General features: G+C 52.6%; 1 protein-coding gene across 1 annotated transcript in view; it reads right to left on the bottom strand.

Moving 5' to 3' along the window:
• Positions 1–17,628, bottom strand: part of IGSF21 (immunoglobin superfamily member 21) — a 234,606-nt gene that overhangs the window by 5,107 nt on the left and 211,871 nt on the right. The window contains exons 5-6 of the mRNA XM_032863575.1: positions 8,610–8,725; positions 5,182–5,656 (exon numbers count right to left, since the gene is read on the bottom strand). Coding sequence (XP_032719466.1) covers positions 5,182–5,656; positions 8,610–8,725 — 591 coding nt within the window. The remainder of the gene's footprint in view (positions 1–5,181; positions 5,657–8,609; positions 8,726–17,628) is intronic.

Raw genomic sequence — 17,628 nt, 5'->3', positions numbered from 1 at the left:
CTGAATCCTGCCCCCTCCCCCCACCACCTGCTCCTAAAACACAGCACTGAGAGGGTCCAAAAGGAATGTTCTCAGCCCCTGGCCTTTTCCTGATCTCCAGAAAGAGGAGGGGTCCAGAGACCCAAAGTTGGGGCCTGGCCTTCTGCTCTCTGATGGCCTGACTTGGATGTGTTAGTTCAAATTGTTGGGCCTCAGTCTCCTTACCTGTGAGCTGGGAGAATAGGATATTACACTATTTGAGGAGTTGCTCTGAAAATAATAATGGGGGACAGATAGGAGGCTATGATATGAAATGTAAAGTGGCATGCATCTGCCCAGAGGAGGGCAAAAGAGCCTGATTATGTAAGCTGCCCTCCTTACCTCTCCAGAGCATTACAACAGCCTTGTGAAATCTCTTGGAAAAGTCCCTGTAGGCTTTTCCAGGAATTCTGGGTGTTCACTAAAACATCCATCCATCCACCCACCCACCTACCCACTCATCCATCCGTCCACTTACCCATTCATCCCTCCACCCATTCATACACTCACCCATCCATCCATCCATCCACCCATCCATCCATCCATCCATCCACCCACCCACCCACTTATCCATCCATCTATCCATCCACTCACCTACCCACTCATCCGTCCATCCACCTACCCATTCATCCATCCATCCATCCATCCATCCACCCACCCACCCACTTATCCATCCATCTATCCATCCACTCACCTACCCACTCATCCATCCATCCACCTACCCATTCATCCATCCATCCATCCATCCATCCATCCACCCACCCACTCAACCATCCACCCATCTAGCCCCCCCATCCATCCACCCAATCATCCATACACCTACCCATCCAACCATTGATCTCCCTACCTACCCACTCACTCACTCACACACCCATCCAGCCATCTAGCCCATCTACGTATCCACTCATCCATCACTTATCTATCCATCCAGCCATCACAAACCTACCCATAAACCTACCATTCCACTCACCCACCCATTCATTCATCTGCTCTTTACATATAGTTCTTTACTCTACACCGAATCTGTGTCAATTACTATGCAGGGCAATGCAGGGGATACAATGATGAATTATAACAGTAGCTGATATTGACTGAGTACTTACCTTGTCACTATGCTAAGCACTTTGTGTGTATTCGCCTTGTTTAATCTTCCCAACAACCCAGGAAAGTATGAATTAATTATTAAACAGGTGCTTACTAAGTAACATGTTAGGGATTGTTTTGAGCCTTGCACCATGCGAACAAGGCAGGTATAGACCCTGCCCACATGGACTTTAAATTCCAGTGGGGGATCCAGTGAATAATGAAACACATAATACACCTGTAGTTTGAGATAAATGTGATACCAGGAAATAATGCCACACAAGGAATTGATGGGGCCAGGAGGAAGAAGCTGTTTGAGATTGGGTGTTCAAGGAAAGACCTTCTGAGCAGAGGGCTTGAGACTATCTGGGGCAAGAATATGCTAGGCAGAAAGGAAAGCCAGTGCAAAGTCACAGAGGTGGACCTGAGCTGGGCGTATTCACAGGAGAGGGAAGGGGACTCCGTGGCTGGATAGATGGAGCAGAGGGGAGTGATGGGTGAACACCGCTGAGATTTGATTTTAAATATAGTGGCAGTCTTAACGGGGCAATACACTCTTCTTAAGAACACTGTGTGATGAATCTTAATGTGAACACCTAAGTAACCACCATCCCAAACTCTAGAATGTTCTCATCCCTCCAGAAGTTTCCTTTATGCCTCCTTCCATCTCCCACAGGGAAACTGTTTTGATTTCTGTCACCAGAGATTTTATGTCCTAGACATTTATCGCAGAAGTGGAATCATGCAGTATGTACTCTTCTGTCTGGCTTGTTTCGCCCGGGATAATGTTTTTGAGCTCTGTCCCCATTATTGCCTATAACAGGGTTTCATTTGTATCGGCCAGAAGTAGTTCATGGTACAAATATACCACAAATTGGTTCACCCATCTTCCTAATTATGGACGTTTGGTTTACTTCCGGTTTTTATGGTTGCCGTTGTGATGAATAAAGTGGCTGCAAACATTCATGTCCGAATCTTTGTGGATATATGTTTCCATTTCTCTTGGGTAAACACTTAGCAGTGGGACTACTGGGTCATAAAGTGGGGGTGTTTTTTTTTTTTTAAATCTTGGTAAGCAACTACTAAGAGTCCAATGTCATGGTACTCTTTTATATTCCCAGCAGCAACGCTGGGAACGCAGAGCCAGATGGTTCTGCCTGTTCTGTCTCTGCACTGGGCAGAGAGGTTCAAATTCGAGAAAGAAGAGTGGAACTTGCCAGCATTCGCTGTCACTGGCTTTCCCAAAACTAGCCATTCTAGTCGCTGTGACATAGTGTATCTCACTGAGGTCTTAATCTTCATTTTCCTGGTGATTAATGATATTATACACCTTTTAATATGCTTATTGGTCCTCTGCATGTGTTCTTTTTAAAAAAATTTTTTATTTTTTTAATTGAGCTGTCTTGTCATAACTGATCTTAGTAGTTCTTCATATATTCTGGATGCCAGTCCTTTGTCATTTATCTGTTTTGAGAGTATTTTCTCCTGGTCTGCTGTTTGCCTTTTCATGTTTCTAAAGGTGCCTTTTTATGAGCAGAAGCTCTGAATTTTGATTCAGGCTAATTTAGTCATTTTCAATTTTTCATTTGGTGCCTCTTGTGACCTTTTAAAGAAATCCCTGCCTACCTCAACATCACGAAGCTATATTTCCATGTTTTGCTTTTTAATACCTTTATGTTGTTGGGTTTCACATTTAGGACTGGGATTCATCTCAAATTAATTCTCGCGTGCACGCAAGGTAGGGGACTGGGGTCATTTTGTCCTTAAGCTTCTCCGGTGGTTCAGGGCTGTCTGTTAAAAAGACTTCTCTTTCCCTATTCAACAGCTTGGGGACTTTCGTCAAAAATCAATGGACTCTCTTTATGTGGGTCTATTTCTGGACTCTATTCTGTTCTATCAATCTATCTGTCCACTATTGGAGGGTCAGGGGTGGGTGTGTATCTGTGTCATGATCTGATTTATATTTTAAGTAGATCAATCAGGACAAAGAACAGAAAAGGACAAGAGTGGGAGCAGAAAGACCAGTTTGGGGGCTACTGTAAGAATGCGGATGGGGACTGATGGCGCTTGGGTTGGGTGGTTGGAGAGGAAACTGTGAGAAGTGGCAGATGTGGGACAGGTTCTCGGATGGGACTGCCAGAGCTTGGTACTGGCTTGGAGGTGGGGTAGGAGAAAAGAGCGGGAGAAGCGGGTGACTACAAGGGTTCTGGCTCCATTGATGGGAAGAAGGTAGTTGCCACATACTGAGATGGGTTCTGGGACCACCATGCATGTCTTCTTGTGGGGAGTGGCATTTGAGCTGGGGAGGACGTTCCAGCAGAGGGAACAGGAGGGCTCATGGAGAAGCATGGTCTGATCTTTCCCGGCCTGACCTTCAAAGTCCCAATCATATGATTGGATTCTGTGCCCCAAGGTCGTCTCCCTGCCCCTTCCACTGTCTTCCAGCCAAGGTCAGAATGCAGGGGTCTCTCTGCTCCCTCGGGACCCCTCTGGTTCAGAGCTTTCTGCACAGGTTATGCCTACTGGCTCTGAGGGTCCTCACCACAGGCCCAGCAGCTGGGCAGTAGAGGGCAGCAGTGAAGGTGAGCCTGGGATCAGACCTGGCTGGGTGACGTAAGGGGAGGTACTCCAAGGCTCGTTCCCCTCACTTATGACATGGGAATGAGGATGCCATCTCTCACTGTCCCAGAGGCTCACTGCACAGGCACAAGGAGACCTTGTGCAGAAATCATCTTGTATAGACCCGGGCCCCTGTCGTATATGAGGTCCCAATTACTCGCTCCATTCAATAGGTCAGAAAACTGATGCTCAGGGACATGAGGCCTGAGGTCACCCCAACAGGCAGCAGCTAAGGGTGGATGGGAAGCCATCCCGGGATTTCTACTCATCCACTGTACCTTGTGGCCCTGCTGTGTCCCCCACTCCCCACTTCCCTGGGGGGCACAGCCATGCCCGTGTACGCCCCTTGTCTGGCGGTGGGCCTCGGCCTTGCTCTGATGATGGGGGGGGGCTCCCATCAAGAGAACCGTGTGGGATCAAGGACAGAGCAGGTGAGTGCAGGTGGGAAGGGGGTGGGGCAGGCCTGCAGCAGCACCCCCTCCTCACCATCACGGAGGTAGGAGATATGAACTGCAAGCTCATCCCTTCGGCTGCTCTGGAGTCCTCGTCTGGGTTTTCTCGCTCTCTGTGGGGGTGGGGCAAAGCACTGTCCCGGGAAGCCAATGCTTGGGCAAGAGGACCTGGGGTCGGCTTTTTTGGGAAAAGCTGCCCAAGAAAGAGTTACGGCTGCTGTGCTTCCCTGCCCAGGGCAGGTTCTGTCTGGAGGGCAGGGAGGTTCGAATGTGAGAAAGAACAGTGGCAAGCACAGAGGGTCCAGAGAGAGCAGTGGGGTTGGGCTCCGGGCTGACAAGGTCCCAGCGTCTAGCACCAGGGCTGTCTGTAGGGGCTGCTCATGAAGTCTCCATGGAATGACAAGCGAACAGGGCTCAGGACTGTGGCCCACGACAGTGGGTGTGTGAGGAGGCACAGTGAGAGGCTACGAGCGAGACTCTGGGGCCACAAGGTCCACCTCCCAATCCTCGTCTGCTTACCTTGAGCAATCACAGGTTCAGCAAACTTCTCTGACTCTCCATATTCTTGATCCTGACCGACCAAATTCCCCCGACCTCTTGCGTTCCGGCAAATTTCCCCGATTTCCCTGGGACCCCTCCCCATGTTCCCCAATCCAGCCCAGGAACTTCTGAAGATTCTGGAGGCATCTGGGTGGCTCAGTCAGTTAAGCATCTGCCTTCAGCTCAGGTCATGATCCCGGGATCCTGGGATCGATCCCCGCATGGGGCTCCCTGCTCAGCGGGGAGTCTGTGTCCCCCCCCCCCCCGCCCCGCGCCCCATCTCTCTCACTCATGCTATCTCTCAAATAAATAAATAAAAAATCTCCAGAACCCCAGCTCTGATCTCTGTGCCTGCCGCCTGTTTGCTCCACCTCCCCCCAACATCCCGCCAGCCAAGGACCCCGCGCCCAGGCTCCCCGCCACCCAGCTCCGCAGGGGGGCCGGCAGCACGGCACCCACCACATCTTACCCAGCGTGACCTCTGCCTGCATGGGCATCGACAGCGCTGGGTGCTTGACCTCACAGCTAAAGAGGGCCTCGTTGTCGATCTGCGGGTTGAGCGCCCAAGTGAGCAGGGCGCGCACCTCCACGGTGCCGTCACTGCCGGGGGCGTGGCTGTGGCGCAGGAAGTAGATGGGCTCGTTGCTGTGGACCCAGCGCGGGAACTCGCGGCTCACCACCGTCTCTGGGACGTTCTCCGTGGTGGGCTGGAAGAGGATGCTGGGGTCCGGGGTCAGGCTGCGGGCGGGGCGCTCTGTGTAGGGACGCCCACCCCGGTTCTCGGCGTCCAGCAGGGACAGTGACCTCTGCATCTTGGTGTCATCCAGGTCGCGGTGCAGGAGGCTGCGGAAGGGCCTGCTGTCCTGGAGGGGGCCGGAGCTTGCAGCCGGCGGCTCGGACAGGGGCACAGCCTCGATGGGTTCCCCATCGCGTTTGAAATAAACCTGAAATTGCAAGGAGGGTGTGGGAGAGACTGGGTGGGAATGACCTCGACCTCCCGGTGGCTTCTCAGAGGAACCAGCCACAGAATGCCAGTTCTTTCGAGGCCTCCTCCTCCAGTTCCCTCTGGCACCCCCAGCAAGAGTCAGCTCAGGTCCACGGGGACACACAGCCCCTGGTGGCCGAGGTTGAGGGCATCTCCTTTACCAGCAGGTGAGCCTCTCTGAGCCCCCAATTTCCTTGCTTTTAAAGGGGAATAAGAGCACAGACTCCTTGGTCGGGGCTGTTGGATGCTTAAGTGACATGGTGTCCCAAAACAGGGGCCCGCAGCAGCCACCTGGGCTCTAGGCAGCCCGCCCCTGCCCACCTGGCGACAGCCTGCGGAAGAGGGAGAAAGTGGGCGGTCACCAGAGAGTAAAGGAGCCTTCGGATTAAGAATGAAGAGGAAAGGATCTCAGTGTGGGCGCCTTTTGGAGGTTTGGACTGAAGGAAGGAAACAGGTGCGTGTGTGGGTGGGAGCGGGGTGTGGGGATGAGTCTGAAGCCTGAGTCTGCTGGCTTTCTCTGCTAATGGGGAATTCAAGTTCAGAGAGGCGGCATTTAATTTAATTTGCTGTCTTTTTATTTTGGTACAGGCGCCCAGAGGCCTGTGGGGATTGGGTGTATTTCTTTAATAAATCAGATAAATAAATCGATGGGAGACGGGGAGAGAGGAGAGCAGGAAGCAGCTTTCTGGGGATGCTGGTGCAGGTGAGGGGAGGGAGGAGGATGCTGAGAAAGGGAGGAGGGGTGTTGGGGGGAGGGAGAAGGGAGGGGGACTGCGGTAGAGGCAGGAAGAAGAAGTGGGGGGTTAGGGGTGAGGAGAGAAGGAGAAGTGGGGGGACTGTGGGTGAGAGGAGAGGGAGTGGGTCGTGGGCCAGGCAGGAGGGAGAGGTGGGGGATGAAATGTGGGACAGGGAGAACCTCTCAGAGTTTATAGCTCCAACAAAGAAGCCCATATGCACATAACAACCTGCTTTGGATCTTTCTTTCTTTCTTTCTTTCTTTCTTTCTTTCTTTCTTTCTTTCTTTCTTTCTTTTGAAAAGTGCTTCAAAAGCAGATTTGTAATTTATACCAAAGAATTCTTTTAGGTTCTGACATCCCAGGCAAATGTGAGATGCCTGGAATGTGGGGAATTAAGGATCCTATGTGTGTGTGTGTAGAGAGAGAAAGATGTCTTTAACAACTATATCTGTATTCAACTACATAGATATGTGAAATTGAGTATTTTATTGCCGTATCTTAAATGGCAGGAGCAGGCAGGGGCTGGGGGTGGGGAGTCTTCCCGCAGCCCCGAGGCTGTAAGGAAACTTTCTTTGTATCCTCTGGAAAAGAAGTTGTTCTTTGGAGAAAAAGACCAGCTTGTCTGATTATAGGGAGGCCAGACCTCTTTTGGGTTCCAAAGGGGGAAATTGGGGACCAAATCCTGCTCTCACCAATCAGTGGGTTTAAAATTGCCTTTTTAAAATCTGTTTTCTTGGGACTACAAGGTGGCAGACAAAGGCTTTTCTCCTCATCCCTGCCTACTGCTCTACCTGTGCCTAGGTGCACCTGCCTCTTTCCCTGTCTTGGGTCTCTCTCCACCTCTTTCCTGCCCTGCCCTAAGAAGCTGGGTCTATCTGCACCCAGGTCCTGGAGTCAAGTTAGCCTGGGCCCCCAGGTCACCCCACTACATTATACCTGTGAGAAAGATCGGGGTCTGGAATGCCTTGTCTCCCCACCTTGAACTCTAACCCTACCCATCCTCCACTCCAGCACCGGCCCCTCATTGATCCCAGTGATGTATGAAACTCACAGGGGCGAGAGTGTTATACAATTCTCTTGGAGGAGGCCTTGAAATCAGGCAGCCCATGGGTTCCAGTATGGGGTTCAGGGAACCCTAAGGGTTCCACACAGGTGCTTCAGAGGTCAATAAGGGCAACTTGCCCTTCCTTCACTTTTAAATGTTTTCTACATGAGGCTTCCTGTATCTCATCGAGAACAAATAGGTCCTGTTGCTTCTAAAAATCTCAAAATCTGGTGGCTCCTGGGGTGCTCAGTCCAGTTCAGTTCAGGAGCTCAGGGTCTTGAGATCAAGCCCCATGTTGGGCTCTGCACTCAGCTGGGAGTCTCTCTCTCCTTATTCCTTTGCCCTGCTCACCAACACCCTCTCTCTCAAATAAATAAATAAATATTTTTTAAAGCTGAAAATTTTAATGTTATCCCCTTCCTAAACCTCCTTGCAGAACCTGAGGGGCAGAGGTTTCTGCTCAAGGTCATTCAGTGCATGTGGCAGGGCCGGGGCTAGAACCCAGTTCTCCAGCTTAGTGCCCCTCACCCCTCGAAGTGGCCATGACAATGACTCGTGAGCTGGGCTGAAAGATTTTGAAGCAGTTAGGTTGAGTCTAATACAGAGTTGGACCAAACAGGGATTCTCTCTCGTCTTCCTTCTGTCCTTTCTTCCCTCCTTCTGTCCTTCCTCCTGCCCCTCTTTCTCCACAGTGGACTTGGAGCTGGAAGCCATGAACTTGAGTCCCATGTCTGTCAAGAGCACTGTGGGTGACTCGGGACATGTCCTTTCCCCTCTCTGGGTCTCATTTGTCTCCATCCTGCTCAGTAACTGGGGCAGGAGTGTGCTCGATGCCAAGCTCCTCTAAAGATGCATGTGTAGTTCTGGAACTTGAGGGTCCAGAAAAAATGGGGCTGTCTGTGCCGGGATCTTGGGAGCAAGGCAGACACATGGACACCTGGGGCAAGGGGGTCAGATGAGTGGACGGGTTCAGACCTGGGCAGATGGCGCAGAGTTAACTTATGGAGACCACACCCTCTCCCTTTATTCTGCAAAGTGGGCACTGTGGTGACATGGCCAGCTGGACAAGTCACTGAGAAGGGTGGTCCAGCAGGGGCTGGGGAGGGACTGGGCACTCTACTGGTACTCACTGTGGGCGCTGGTTTCCCTCCAGACACGATGCAGACCAGCGTGAAGTTCTGGGCTTGGTAGCGGCTGAAGGGGGCTGGCATGTCCGCGGCCACCACTTCGATGGAGGTGGGGGGAGCTACCCAAGAGGGAAGCACAGCGAGACAGAGGTTTAATGGAAGATTTGGGAAGAGTTCGCAGACGACCTACAATAGGCCAGGTCCTGGGGTGGGGGCTGGGAGCAGGAAGGGGAGGAAGTTGCTCGACTCCAGCGGTGCCATTGGCATCAACTCTAGTGGGAACGATGTCCCAGCTGGGCACACAGGCAAGGGCTCTGCCTCCTGAGGCGGACAGCCTGCTCGCGAAGGTTAAATGTGGACCATGCAGTTAAATGTGCAACGTGCATCAGCTACCGGGAGGTAGAACAGGTACAGAGGGGTTCCTGCCCGAGCCTGAGGGAGTGACATCCTGCTGTGATCTGAGGAAGCAAGAGCAGCTGGAGGACAAGTGTGGCAGGTGGAGGGAACTGCACATGCAGAGGTCTGCAGCATGTCGGCCCAGGGCAGGGGGTGGTGGGAGGCAGCCCGGGGCAGCGGCTGGGGGTGCCGTGCAAGGAGCTGGGGACCAGAGGATGTGGTGTCCAGGGGGCCTGGGAGATGTGCAGGGTGGGAGACAGCGCCTCTGATGGTCGGTTAGTGCTTGTGGTGCTGTGCTGGGGCTGGGTCCTACGAGCTCATGAGACCTCAATGTGCCATTTTCAGGACTGTTGTCAAGCAGTTGTTGGACTGCTGGTAGCCTGAAATCGGCCACAGCAGGTGTCTTTACACCACGGAAATTGGCAGCCACTGCAAATAAGGCTTTTTGTGTGTTTCCTTCCCCTGCCCCAGCTCCCAGAAAGGGGGTTTCCAAGCACACCACTGGTTATCAGTTTTTTCATTTGTCCTGAGAGCAGTGGGGAGCCATGGAAGGGTTTTAGGCAGGAGCAGTGACATGATCTGAATTGCATCTTGGAGACTGAAAACATAGACGGTGATTCAGGCTAGACAGGCTGGCCATTTAGAGCAGGCTGAGGGCAGCAGAGAGTACATGACTTGGAGAGACAGGGTGGTCTCTCCAGCAGCTTTCCTTTCCTTTTGGAAGTTGGCTTATTTTGGCTGGTCCCGTCCCCCACCAGCTCTGCTCTGCCTGCCGGCCACCACTGGCTGGTATGACAAAGCCAGAGCTCCAGGGCACTGTGCGCTCCACAGATGGAGCCATCAGGAGCTCCTGGGTCTGAATCCCAGATGTCACCGCACCTCCATGTCCTTGGGTAAGCCTCAGTTCCCCAATTCGCAAAGCAGGAGTCAGACTGGGCAGACGTCCGTGAAGGATGAGTGAGTTACTAGATGTGTAAAGGGCTCAGCACAGGGTCGGGATCTGCTCTTCTCAGGATTCCCACAATGGTTTCCCCAGACCCTTATGTTCAGCCAGGGTAGGAGCTAGAATCTGAGAACTTCAGTTGGGCAAGCCTATCCACGTTGGCTTATCCATCCTTGGGTCAAGAGCAGCGGCGGGGGGAAGCAGAGAGAAGGAATTGCCATAGGTCTTTCCTTCCTGCAGGGGGTTTTCACTCTAGTTAAGTTTAATTAAGTTTGATAAATATTTCCGGATACCTACTCGGTGCTGGGCATGGTGCCAGGTGGCTGCTGCGGGCGCGCAGCGATGAAACACAGTGACGAGAAGCCCACAGGCTGGGGCTGGGGGAGGGGGCTGGTGACAGCCGCCCGGCAACTCTATTTTAAGGTCTAGGGAAATGAAGCCAGGTAGGAGCCATTCATTCATTCAGGCAGCTGCACGTGCTGCTCTATTGGCAAGGGAAGCGGAATGAACGAACAGGAAACAATGGGAGAACAATAGATACAGAATTGTAATTAAGTGTAAGATTGTAGGAAACAGATGGTAAATGGGGTAGGAATTCGGAGAGGGGAAGCGCACACCGGAACACATCCATTAGCCAGAAGTCCCAGATTCTGCGATCTCACTTCTCAAACTCCAGCAGAACACCTGGGTCCCCACAGCAAGTACCGACGACTGGCCAACACGATGAGCCGGGAGCTGTTCTCAGCCCTTAGCGTGGGTGAATTCATTCCACCCTCCCCATCAGCCTAAGATGCGGGTTTATTTATTCCCATTTTATAGATGGCAAACTTAAGAGGTGAAGGAAATTGCCCAGGGGTTCACAGAGCCAGGATCTGAACCCAAGCACCCCAGTTCTGACATGAGGTTGTGCCACCTCGGTCTTTGGAAAGAAGAAAGGAGTTTGTATCTACCTTTAGCCCTAAGTATGCCCATCCGAGTGACCAGGAACGCTCATTTAGTGGCACAGCTCAGCCTTCATAGACGCTTTGTGATGCAGATCCCTCGGGAGCTCTCCCGTGGTTGGCTTTACTTACATCAGCTACTCTAATGACAAAGGGACCGTGCCAGTGAGAACTGTGGCATGAACCTCTGGGTGTTTGTGCAGGTGTTAAGTGTACCCTGCAAGCCTCCTACAGGCTCAGAAATGGCATGGCCACCTTCAGTGTCACTCATTCTTTCTCACTTTCATCCACACCCTTAGAACCTTCCTTATAGGACTGCTTTGAGGAGGAGACGGCAGGATGCTTCCAGGATGCCTGGCCGTGCAGCGTAGCGGAGTTCATTATGATCTGTATCCCGTTACCCGGGAGGTGGCGCAGGGCAGGGGTTAAAAGCATGGGCTGTAAATCAGACTACCCAGAGTTCAAGGGGCAGCTGTACCACGTACATGCTGTGTGATCTCGGGCGAGTGGTTTAACCTCTCTGAACTTCAATGTTCTTATCTGTGAAATGGAATTACGGGGTACCTGTGATGATTGGATGGAAGGTGTTTTGAAAGGGCAACCAATACATGTCAGGGGCGCTGATTAGCAGAGTAATTTACTAGCATGCTTTCCTGAGGCTCCTTGCTACTGGCCTGGAGAATGAAAGGTCTCTGCCTTTGGGGTGTTCACAATTCAGTGAGAAGACCAGAAGATACCCCAGCTGCACACCTTCCAACATAGTAGTCAGCTCACCCCATGTGGCTGTTGAGCCCTTGAAATTTGGGTTTTTTGAGTTCTTCTGTGTAAGCATGAAATACGCACTAAATTTGGAAGCCCATTGTCAAAAGAATGTTAAATGCATCACTAATATTTTATATTGAAATATAAATTTCAATATACATTTGATATGCTGAAACTATGTTTGGGCTCTACTGGACTTAATAAATATGTTATTAAATTTAATTCACCTTTAAATGCTTTTCTCCATGTGGTGATTAGAAAACTTACATATGTGGCTTGTATGATGTTTCTACTGGATCACACCGGTCTAGACCTTCCATTTTACAGGTCAGTAGACTGAGGTCAGAGAGAGGGAGAGGTTTGCCTACAGTCACACTGTAAGTCAGTAGCAGAGCCTAGACTGGCATTTGGGTCTTCTGAATTCTGGCCAAGGTTCTTTGCAGAGCATAGGTACCCCCCTGTCCCCCAACATGCACGTGCGCACACACACACGCGCACGCACGCACTCATCACCGTTCTGGAGATCTGCACCCACGTCACGCAGGCCGCCCACACAGACAGACCCTGATTGGGAGATGTGTTCCTGTCCCTCGTTATTTTTCTGAGCAGGTCTTAGCAAAATGTACAGCTAATCAAGCTCATAAGACAATAACAGATCTCAGTTGTATGGACAATGACACAGCAGAGCTGCTAATAACCACATGGACAGCCCTGGCTTCCCACACTCGCCCCACCAACGTAGTCCTCAGTCGCTGTGTCCCAGGAAAATGTCACTCTGCATCTCGCCTCCTGTCTCCTGGTGGAGGGCTCCGAGCGCAGGCAGCCAGGGAGCTGTCTACACCTGGGAGCCCCTGGCTGTTTACGGAGGCTTCCTTCCACACATCACATCATCCTCTCCTCCTTCCTCGTCCCCTTCCTGTCTCCAGCCCTCCTGCCTCTGGCTGCCTCCTCTTTCCCGCCCCCCTCTCCACCTCCACCCCATTGCCACATCTACTCCCATACTCATGTGCGCCCCTTCCCATCTTCATGTCCGTCCTCACTCTGTCTCCCCAACCCCATCTCCATGCTCATCCCCATACCCATCCTTCTTACATTCTCTGACCAAAGTCAAAGCAAGCACCCCGCTCTGTTCCCCATGCCTGTTATGGATGTGTGGCCCTGGGAACAGGGTCCAGTCCAGGGTGGTCAGCTGCTGGCACAGGCGTAAATTCCATGCAACCTCCTAGATGAGAACAATCCTGAGGTCCAAGCTGGGCTGCAGAAACAGCAGGATAAAGCAGGCCACTGGGCTGTGAGCCATGGGGCATAGAATGGCAAAGAATCCACACAGACCCCTGCCTTGTGGGTATCCCTCTCCCCCACTCCTCTGCAATATGTCCAGTGCCCCCACCACGAGTGCCCCATTGCTGTGAACCCTGGGAATGTCTCTTCAGACGCTGGTGCAATGCTCTCCTGGGTGGCGAGGAGGGGGGTGCCCACCAGCAATATTTCCCTGAAAGGACCATCCTCAGGGGATGAGCCACGGAGCAGGCATCATTGGATCAGGAGGGGGTGGGTGCATGGGGCTGAGAATCTAGCCTTGAGCAGAGCTTCAGAACTGACAAGCCACTTCCAGACACACGGCCAGCCCTGGACCAGCAGAAGCCCCCCGGCTCTACATGTCCATGATCAGAGACCACCACCAGAAGACGCCCCTGAATCTCTGGACCCCACATCAAGTCAGCCAACTTCCCAGTTTTGTTTGACTTGGTCTTAAGCACAGAGGACTGCAGCGAGAAGTTCCCTGGACAGATTTTGTCTAGCGTCAGGAAAGGTAAGGCAGCTTCCTGGCTGCCTCATCCGCAGCCATGGCCACGGCCACAGCCACCCTCTGCTGCCCCATTCCTTGGGCCGCCGGCGGAGGGAGGGCCTGCGGTTATTTTATTCTTGACAGTTCACATCGACACAGCGAGGTAATGGTCGGGTGATCGGTTTTATGAAATTAACTCTGAAATATTGCCTGTCTTTTATCTTGAAAGCAGGACTTTGTTTCGGTCATCGTAACTCACTTTGAAGGTATTATGATGGTTCTTGGCTCTGTAAATCACCCTGTGGCCTTTGGAATTTGGGAATACGAACCTGTTCTCACACAAACCGCAGCAGGCCCCTGTCGAACTGCAGCTACTGGAGGGAAGTTCTCTCCCCACCCGTGAGGTCCTCCCCGGCCCCTGCCGGAGGACCGGCTCAGACAAAGTCACACCAAGGGTCCAGCGCAGGCTCTGGACCAACAGCCCATGGAATCATGGGTAAGTCTGCTGACCCACCAGGCGCCAGTCTTCCTACCTGTCAAGTGGGTTCAATAAAACATACTCTGCTAACTTTTCCACTTCCAGGCTAGAGAGAAGCAAAAGAGAAAATGGACATAAACCTTCCATAAGGACATCAATGTTCTGTACAAACGGAAAGGATTATGTATATGACCCTTCTACTGCCTACACCCTTCCCTGGGCTGAGGGAGCTTCTTTCTCTTCCAGGAGGGGCCAGTGTCTAGAGGAGGGGATCACCTCTCCTATTCCCTGGGTCCCACAGTGTGACGGTTCTGAACACACTCCAGCTCTATCATTTATCATGGGGTGGTAACCAATTAGATTTGGGGAGGGGTGGGGGAGGAAAAAGACAAGTTCAAAATTATATTATTTGCAAAAATCCATTCTTTGCTCTCAGCATGCCTGCTCTATTGACTGCCTTCCTTTCAATCAGCAACCAGTCATTATACCATATCTTGAAAGAAAAAAAAAAAAAAAGAGCCACCCACAACATAGATATGTCTGTGCCTGAGTCCCTCTACGTTCCCTGTTTTAAATTATTCCCTTTTTTGGAGGGGGTCCCCCATTTCAGTTTCTTTCCATCCTCTGTACCACATCTATAAGTTGCCGCTCAAAGGAGCACCTCCTCCAGGCAGCCCTCTAGGAAGCTACCCTGCTCCAGCCACACTGAGCTGCCCAAGGTTCCTCCTGCACCTTGCTCCCCTCCCCTGTGCCCTGCACAAACCAGTCCTTCTGTGGATTAACTCTGCCTCTTCCTTTAGGACTGTCCTCAGGTGTTGCCTCCTCCAGGCAGTCTTCTAGGACTTTGCAAGACTGGGTTAGGGCTTATCCTCTGGATGGCCAGAGCATTCAGCTTTTGTCATTCACACTGGTGCTTGTCATTCTGTCCTGGTCCACATCCGTTTCTCCACGAGACTGTGCTCCCTGAAGTGTGGAGCTTTGTTTTTCTTCCACCTAACCTCAGCTAGTGCAGGCCTGACACACATGAGTTCAAGTTTAATTCCTGTTTCCTTCTTTCCTTCTTTTGTCTCAGCATGGGTTAGCACACAGCCTGTTTGTGGAAAGGAATCCCATGAGACCTTATAATACTATGGACCCTGCCTTGCCTTGACCAAGGCCACCTTCTCTGTTACCATGCTCCAAGCACACTGAGAATCTGGTCCATGAACATCCTAAGCTCCTTCAAACCCCAGGGCCTTTGCATATGTTGCTGCTTTCTGCTCAGCTTTTTGCATGGTTGAGCCTTGCTTATCTATCAACTAACAGCTCAAGTATCACCTCCTATCTAAGCTGGGCCCCCCATCTATTCTCTGTCACAGCTCTTTGCTATTTCTTCACAAAGCCTGTCGTAATGTTCAATTATTTCATATACTGGTTTGCATCTGGTCTTTTTCTCTGACACCCCCACTAGAATGTGAGCGCCAGGAGGGAAGGGGAGCCTCCTGTCTATGGTCCATCCCAAGCACCGGACACACAAGGATTTGCTCAGTAAATATGTTCCATGTGAATGAGTGAATGCGTGGGGGATGGGACCCAAGCACGGTGCCCTCCAATCCCTGCCCCATTTGGAAGGGGCTGAACTCTCTGGCCCCCCCCCAAGACCCTCCCTCCTAGCAGAAACCCCAGGAGGAAGCAGACTCCACCCGCAGGAGGGGGACTCCAGCAAGAAAAAGAGAGGGGAAAAGCACAACACTTTGGTTTATGGGAAAATTAAATATTGAACTGAGTAGTAACAGCAGCTAAGGGAAAAAAAACCTGACAAAAAGCCCCCAAATGGAGCCACCATCAGTGACAAGAGAGATAAACGCAGCGTCTGTGCTTATATGGGCTGCAAAGGCCCTGCTATGCGGCAGCTGCTGAGCCCACCCACCGCACCCTCCAACTTGACAGTGGGTGGGAGTCCGTGGGCCGATGTGGTGGTGACGGGCCTGGGTCTAGGTCATTGCCCGTGTGGGCAGGTACTGCCTGGGATTCTCCCTGCCCGGAGTTGGCTGGGGCAGCGGGGGGTGGGGGGGCTGTGGGGGGGCTTCTGAGTGGACAGGGTCACGGGGGAACTTCCGGCGGCTGCAGGCATCATCCATCCACCCGCCTTCCCCTGGGCGGGAGCTGGCTGGCAGCGCCCCGTTCACCTGCCTCGCCCCTCCCCTGCCAGCTGTTGTGTTTTCGCAGCGGTGGAAGATAAAATTAACAACCCCACCGGGGGGCTCTGGCGGGCGGCTCGGGGGGGGGGGGGGGGGGGGGGGGGGGGCGTGCCGGAAGGGGGGTGCAGCTTGTGAAGCAGAGAATCAGCGAGGCTGGGCAGAGCGGGATCCGACACCGGTGACCGCTGATAGAGAAATAAAATCCTGCGTGTGCGCGCTTGCACGCACGCAAACTCGCACACTCAAAGGGGGTGGGGGTGGGGGGCCAGGCCACAGGTTTTAGTGTCGGACCTGGATGTGTATTCTGGTGCAAAATGATAGACTATACCTTTTCGCTGGTGGCTCTCAGCGTGGACCAGCAGCATCGGCCTTCCCCGGAGCTTGTGCAAATTCCCGAGCCCGCTTCTAGACCTGCTGCATCAGAACTGGGGGCGGTGGCAGGGGTGGCGGGGTGGGGGTGACGGGGGGAGGGTCCAGCCATCTGAAGCCTTCAGGGAGATTCTAATGCAAGCTCAACGTGAGAACCGCTCTTTTTGACTTTTGTGAGTCTGTTCACTCCGAAGTTAGGGGTAATAAAACCAACTCGGTGGTGGTGGTCTGTGCACCAAGGACTTGGTCCACAGTAGGTGCTCAGTGAACGCTGGAGATTATTACTGGCAGGGAGAGCAAGACCCCGGGGAATTAGTGAGGCTCAATCTGGCTGCTCCAGGCCCAGCAGACAGGCCAAGGGTAGAACTCTCTGGAGATTTCCCGCTCTCTGCGCTGAGTCAAAGGACCTCAAATCCCCAAATCCGCCCCACCCCAAGCACTTCAACTTTGGGCTCATGCCTTGATTGGCTGCTTCTCCGTGGCTCCAGCTTTCTGACTGGCCTTCTAGGCCGTCAGTCCCCTGTGGGCTCTCCTCGCTGTGCCTGGGGTTTCCTGGCCGGAGGCAGAGTGCTGGGTCGCCTCTCCGCAGCCCCTGTGGGAGGCAGGCTCAGCCCCTCCACGCCGTTGTAGTTTATGTGGCAATAGAGCAAATGTGTTTAGGCCCATGATAGGTGCCATTTCTGCGGAGATGAAATCTATGGGGTGTGACATGAATCCGTTTTAAATAGCAGCAAGGCTGGCTATTTGGAGGATGTTTTCAATGTATCCCAGAGGTATATATTACACACATGGGCGATTTCACCAGGTGCCATATTTGTAGCTTTATGAAAGACGCCTGCGGAAGCCTGGGGAGGCCCTAGTAAGCAGGGGAGCACACTCAAGATCTGGCCAGGGGTAGCGGCACCCAGCTCAAGTTCTTCCTGCTCAAGTTCAAGTTCAGCCCATTCTGTTTCTCCCCCACTCCACGCCCACCAGAGAGCGCTGAGCTGGAGCTTGGAGACCTCCCCTTTCCCCCTAGCAAGACCTCTGTCCTTTCCAGCAGAACTGAACCCCCCAAACACAGGGGCCTTTGTGTTCTGGGGCTCGGAACAGGGCTCATCCTTGACCTTGGGCTGCTGGCCCTGAAGTCACCACCCTCCTGTCCACAGTCACTGTCACCCTTAG

This window comes from Lontra canadensis, unplaced genomic scaffold, assembly GCF_010015895.1.
Source record: "Lontra canadensis isolate GAN:19392208 unplaced genomic scaffold, GSC_riverotter_1.0 scaffold25, whole genome shotgun sequence".
NCBI lineage: Eukaryota > Metazoa > Chordata > Mammalia > Carnivora > Mustelidae > Lontra > Lontra canadensis.
Note: the sequence above shows the minus strand (reverse complement) of the source record. Positions and strands in the feature narration are given on the sequence as shown.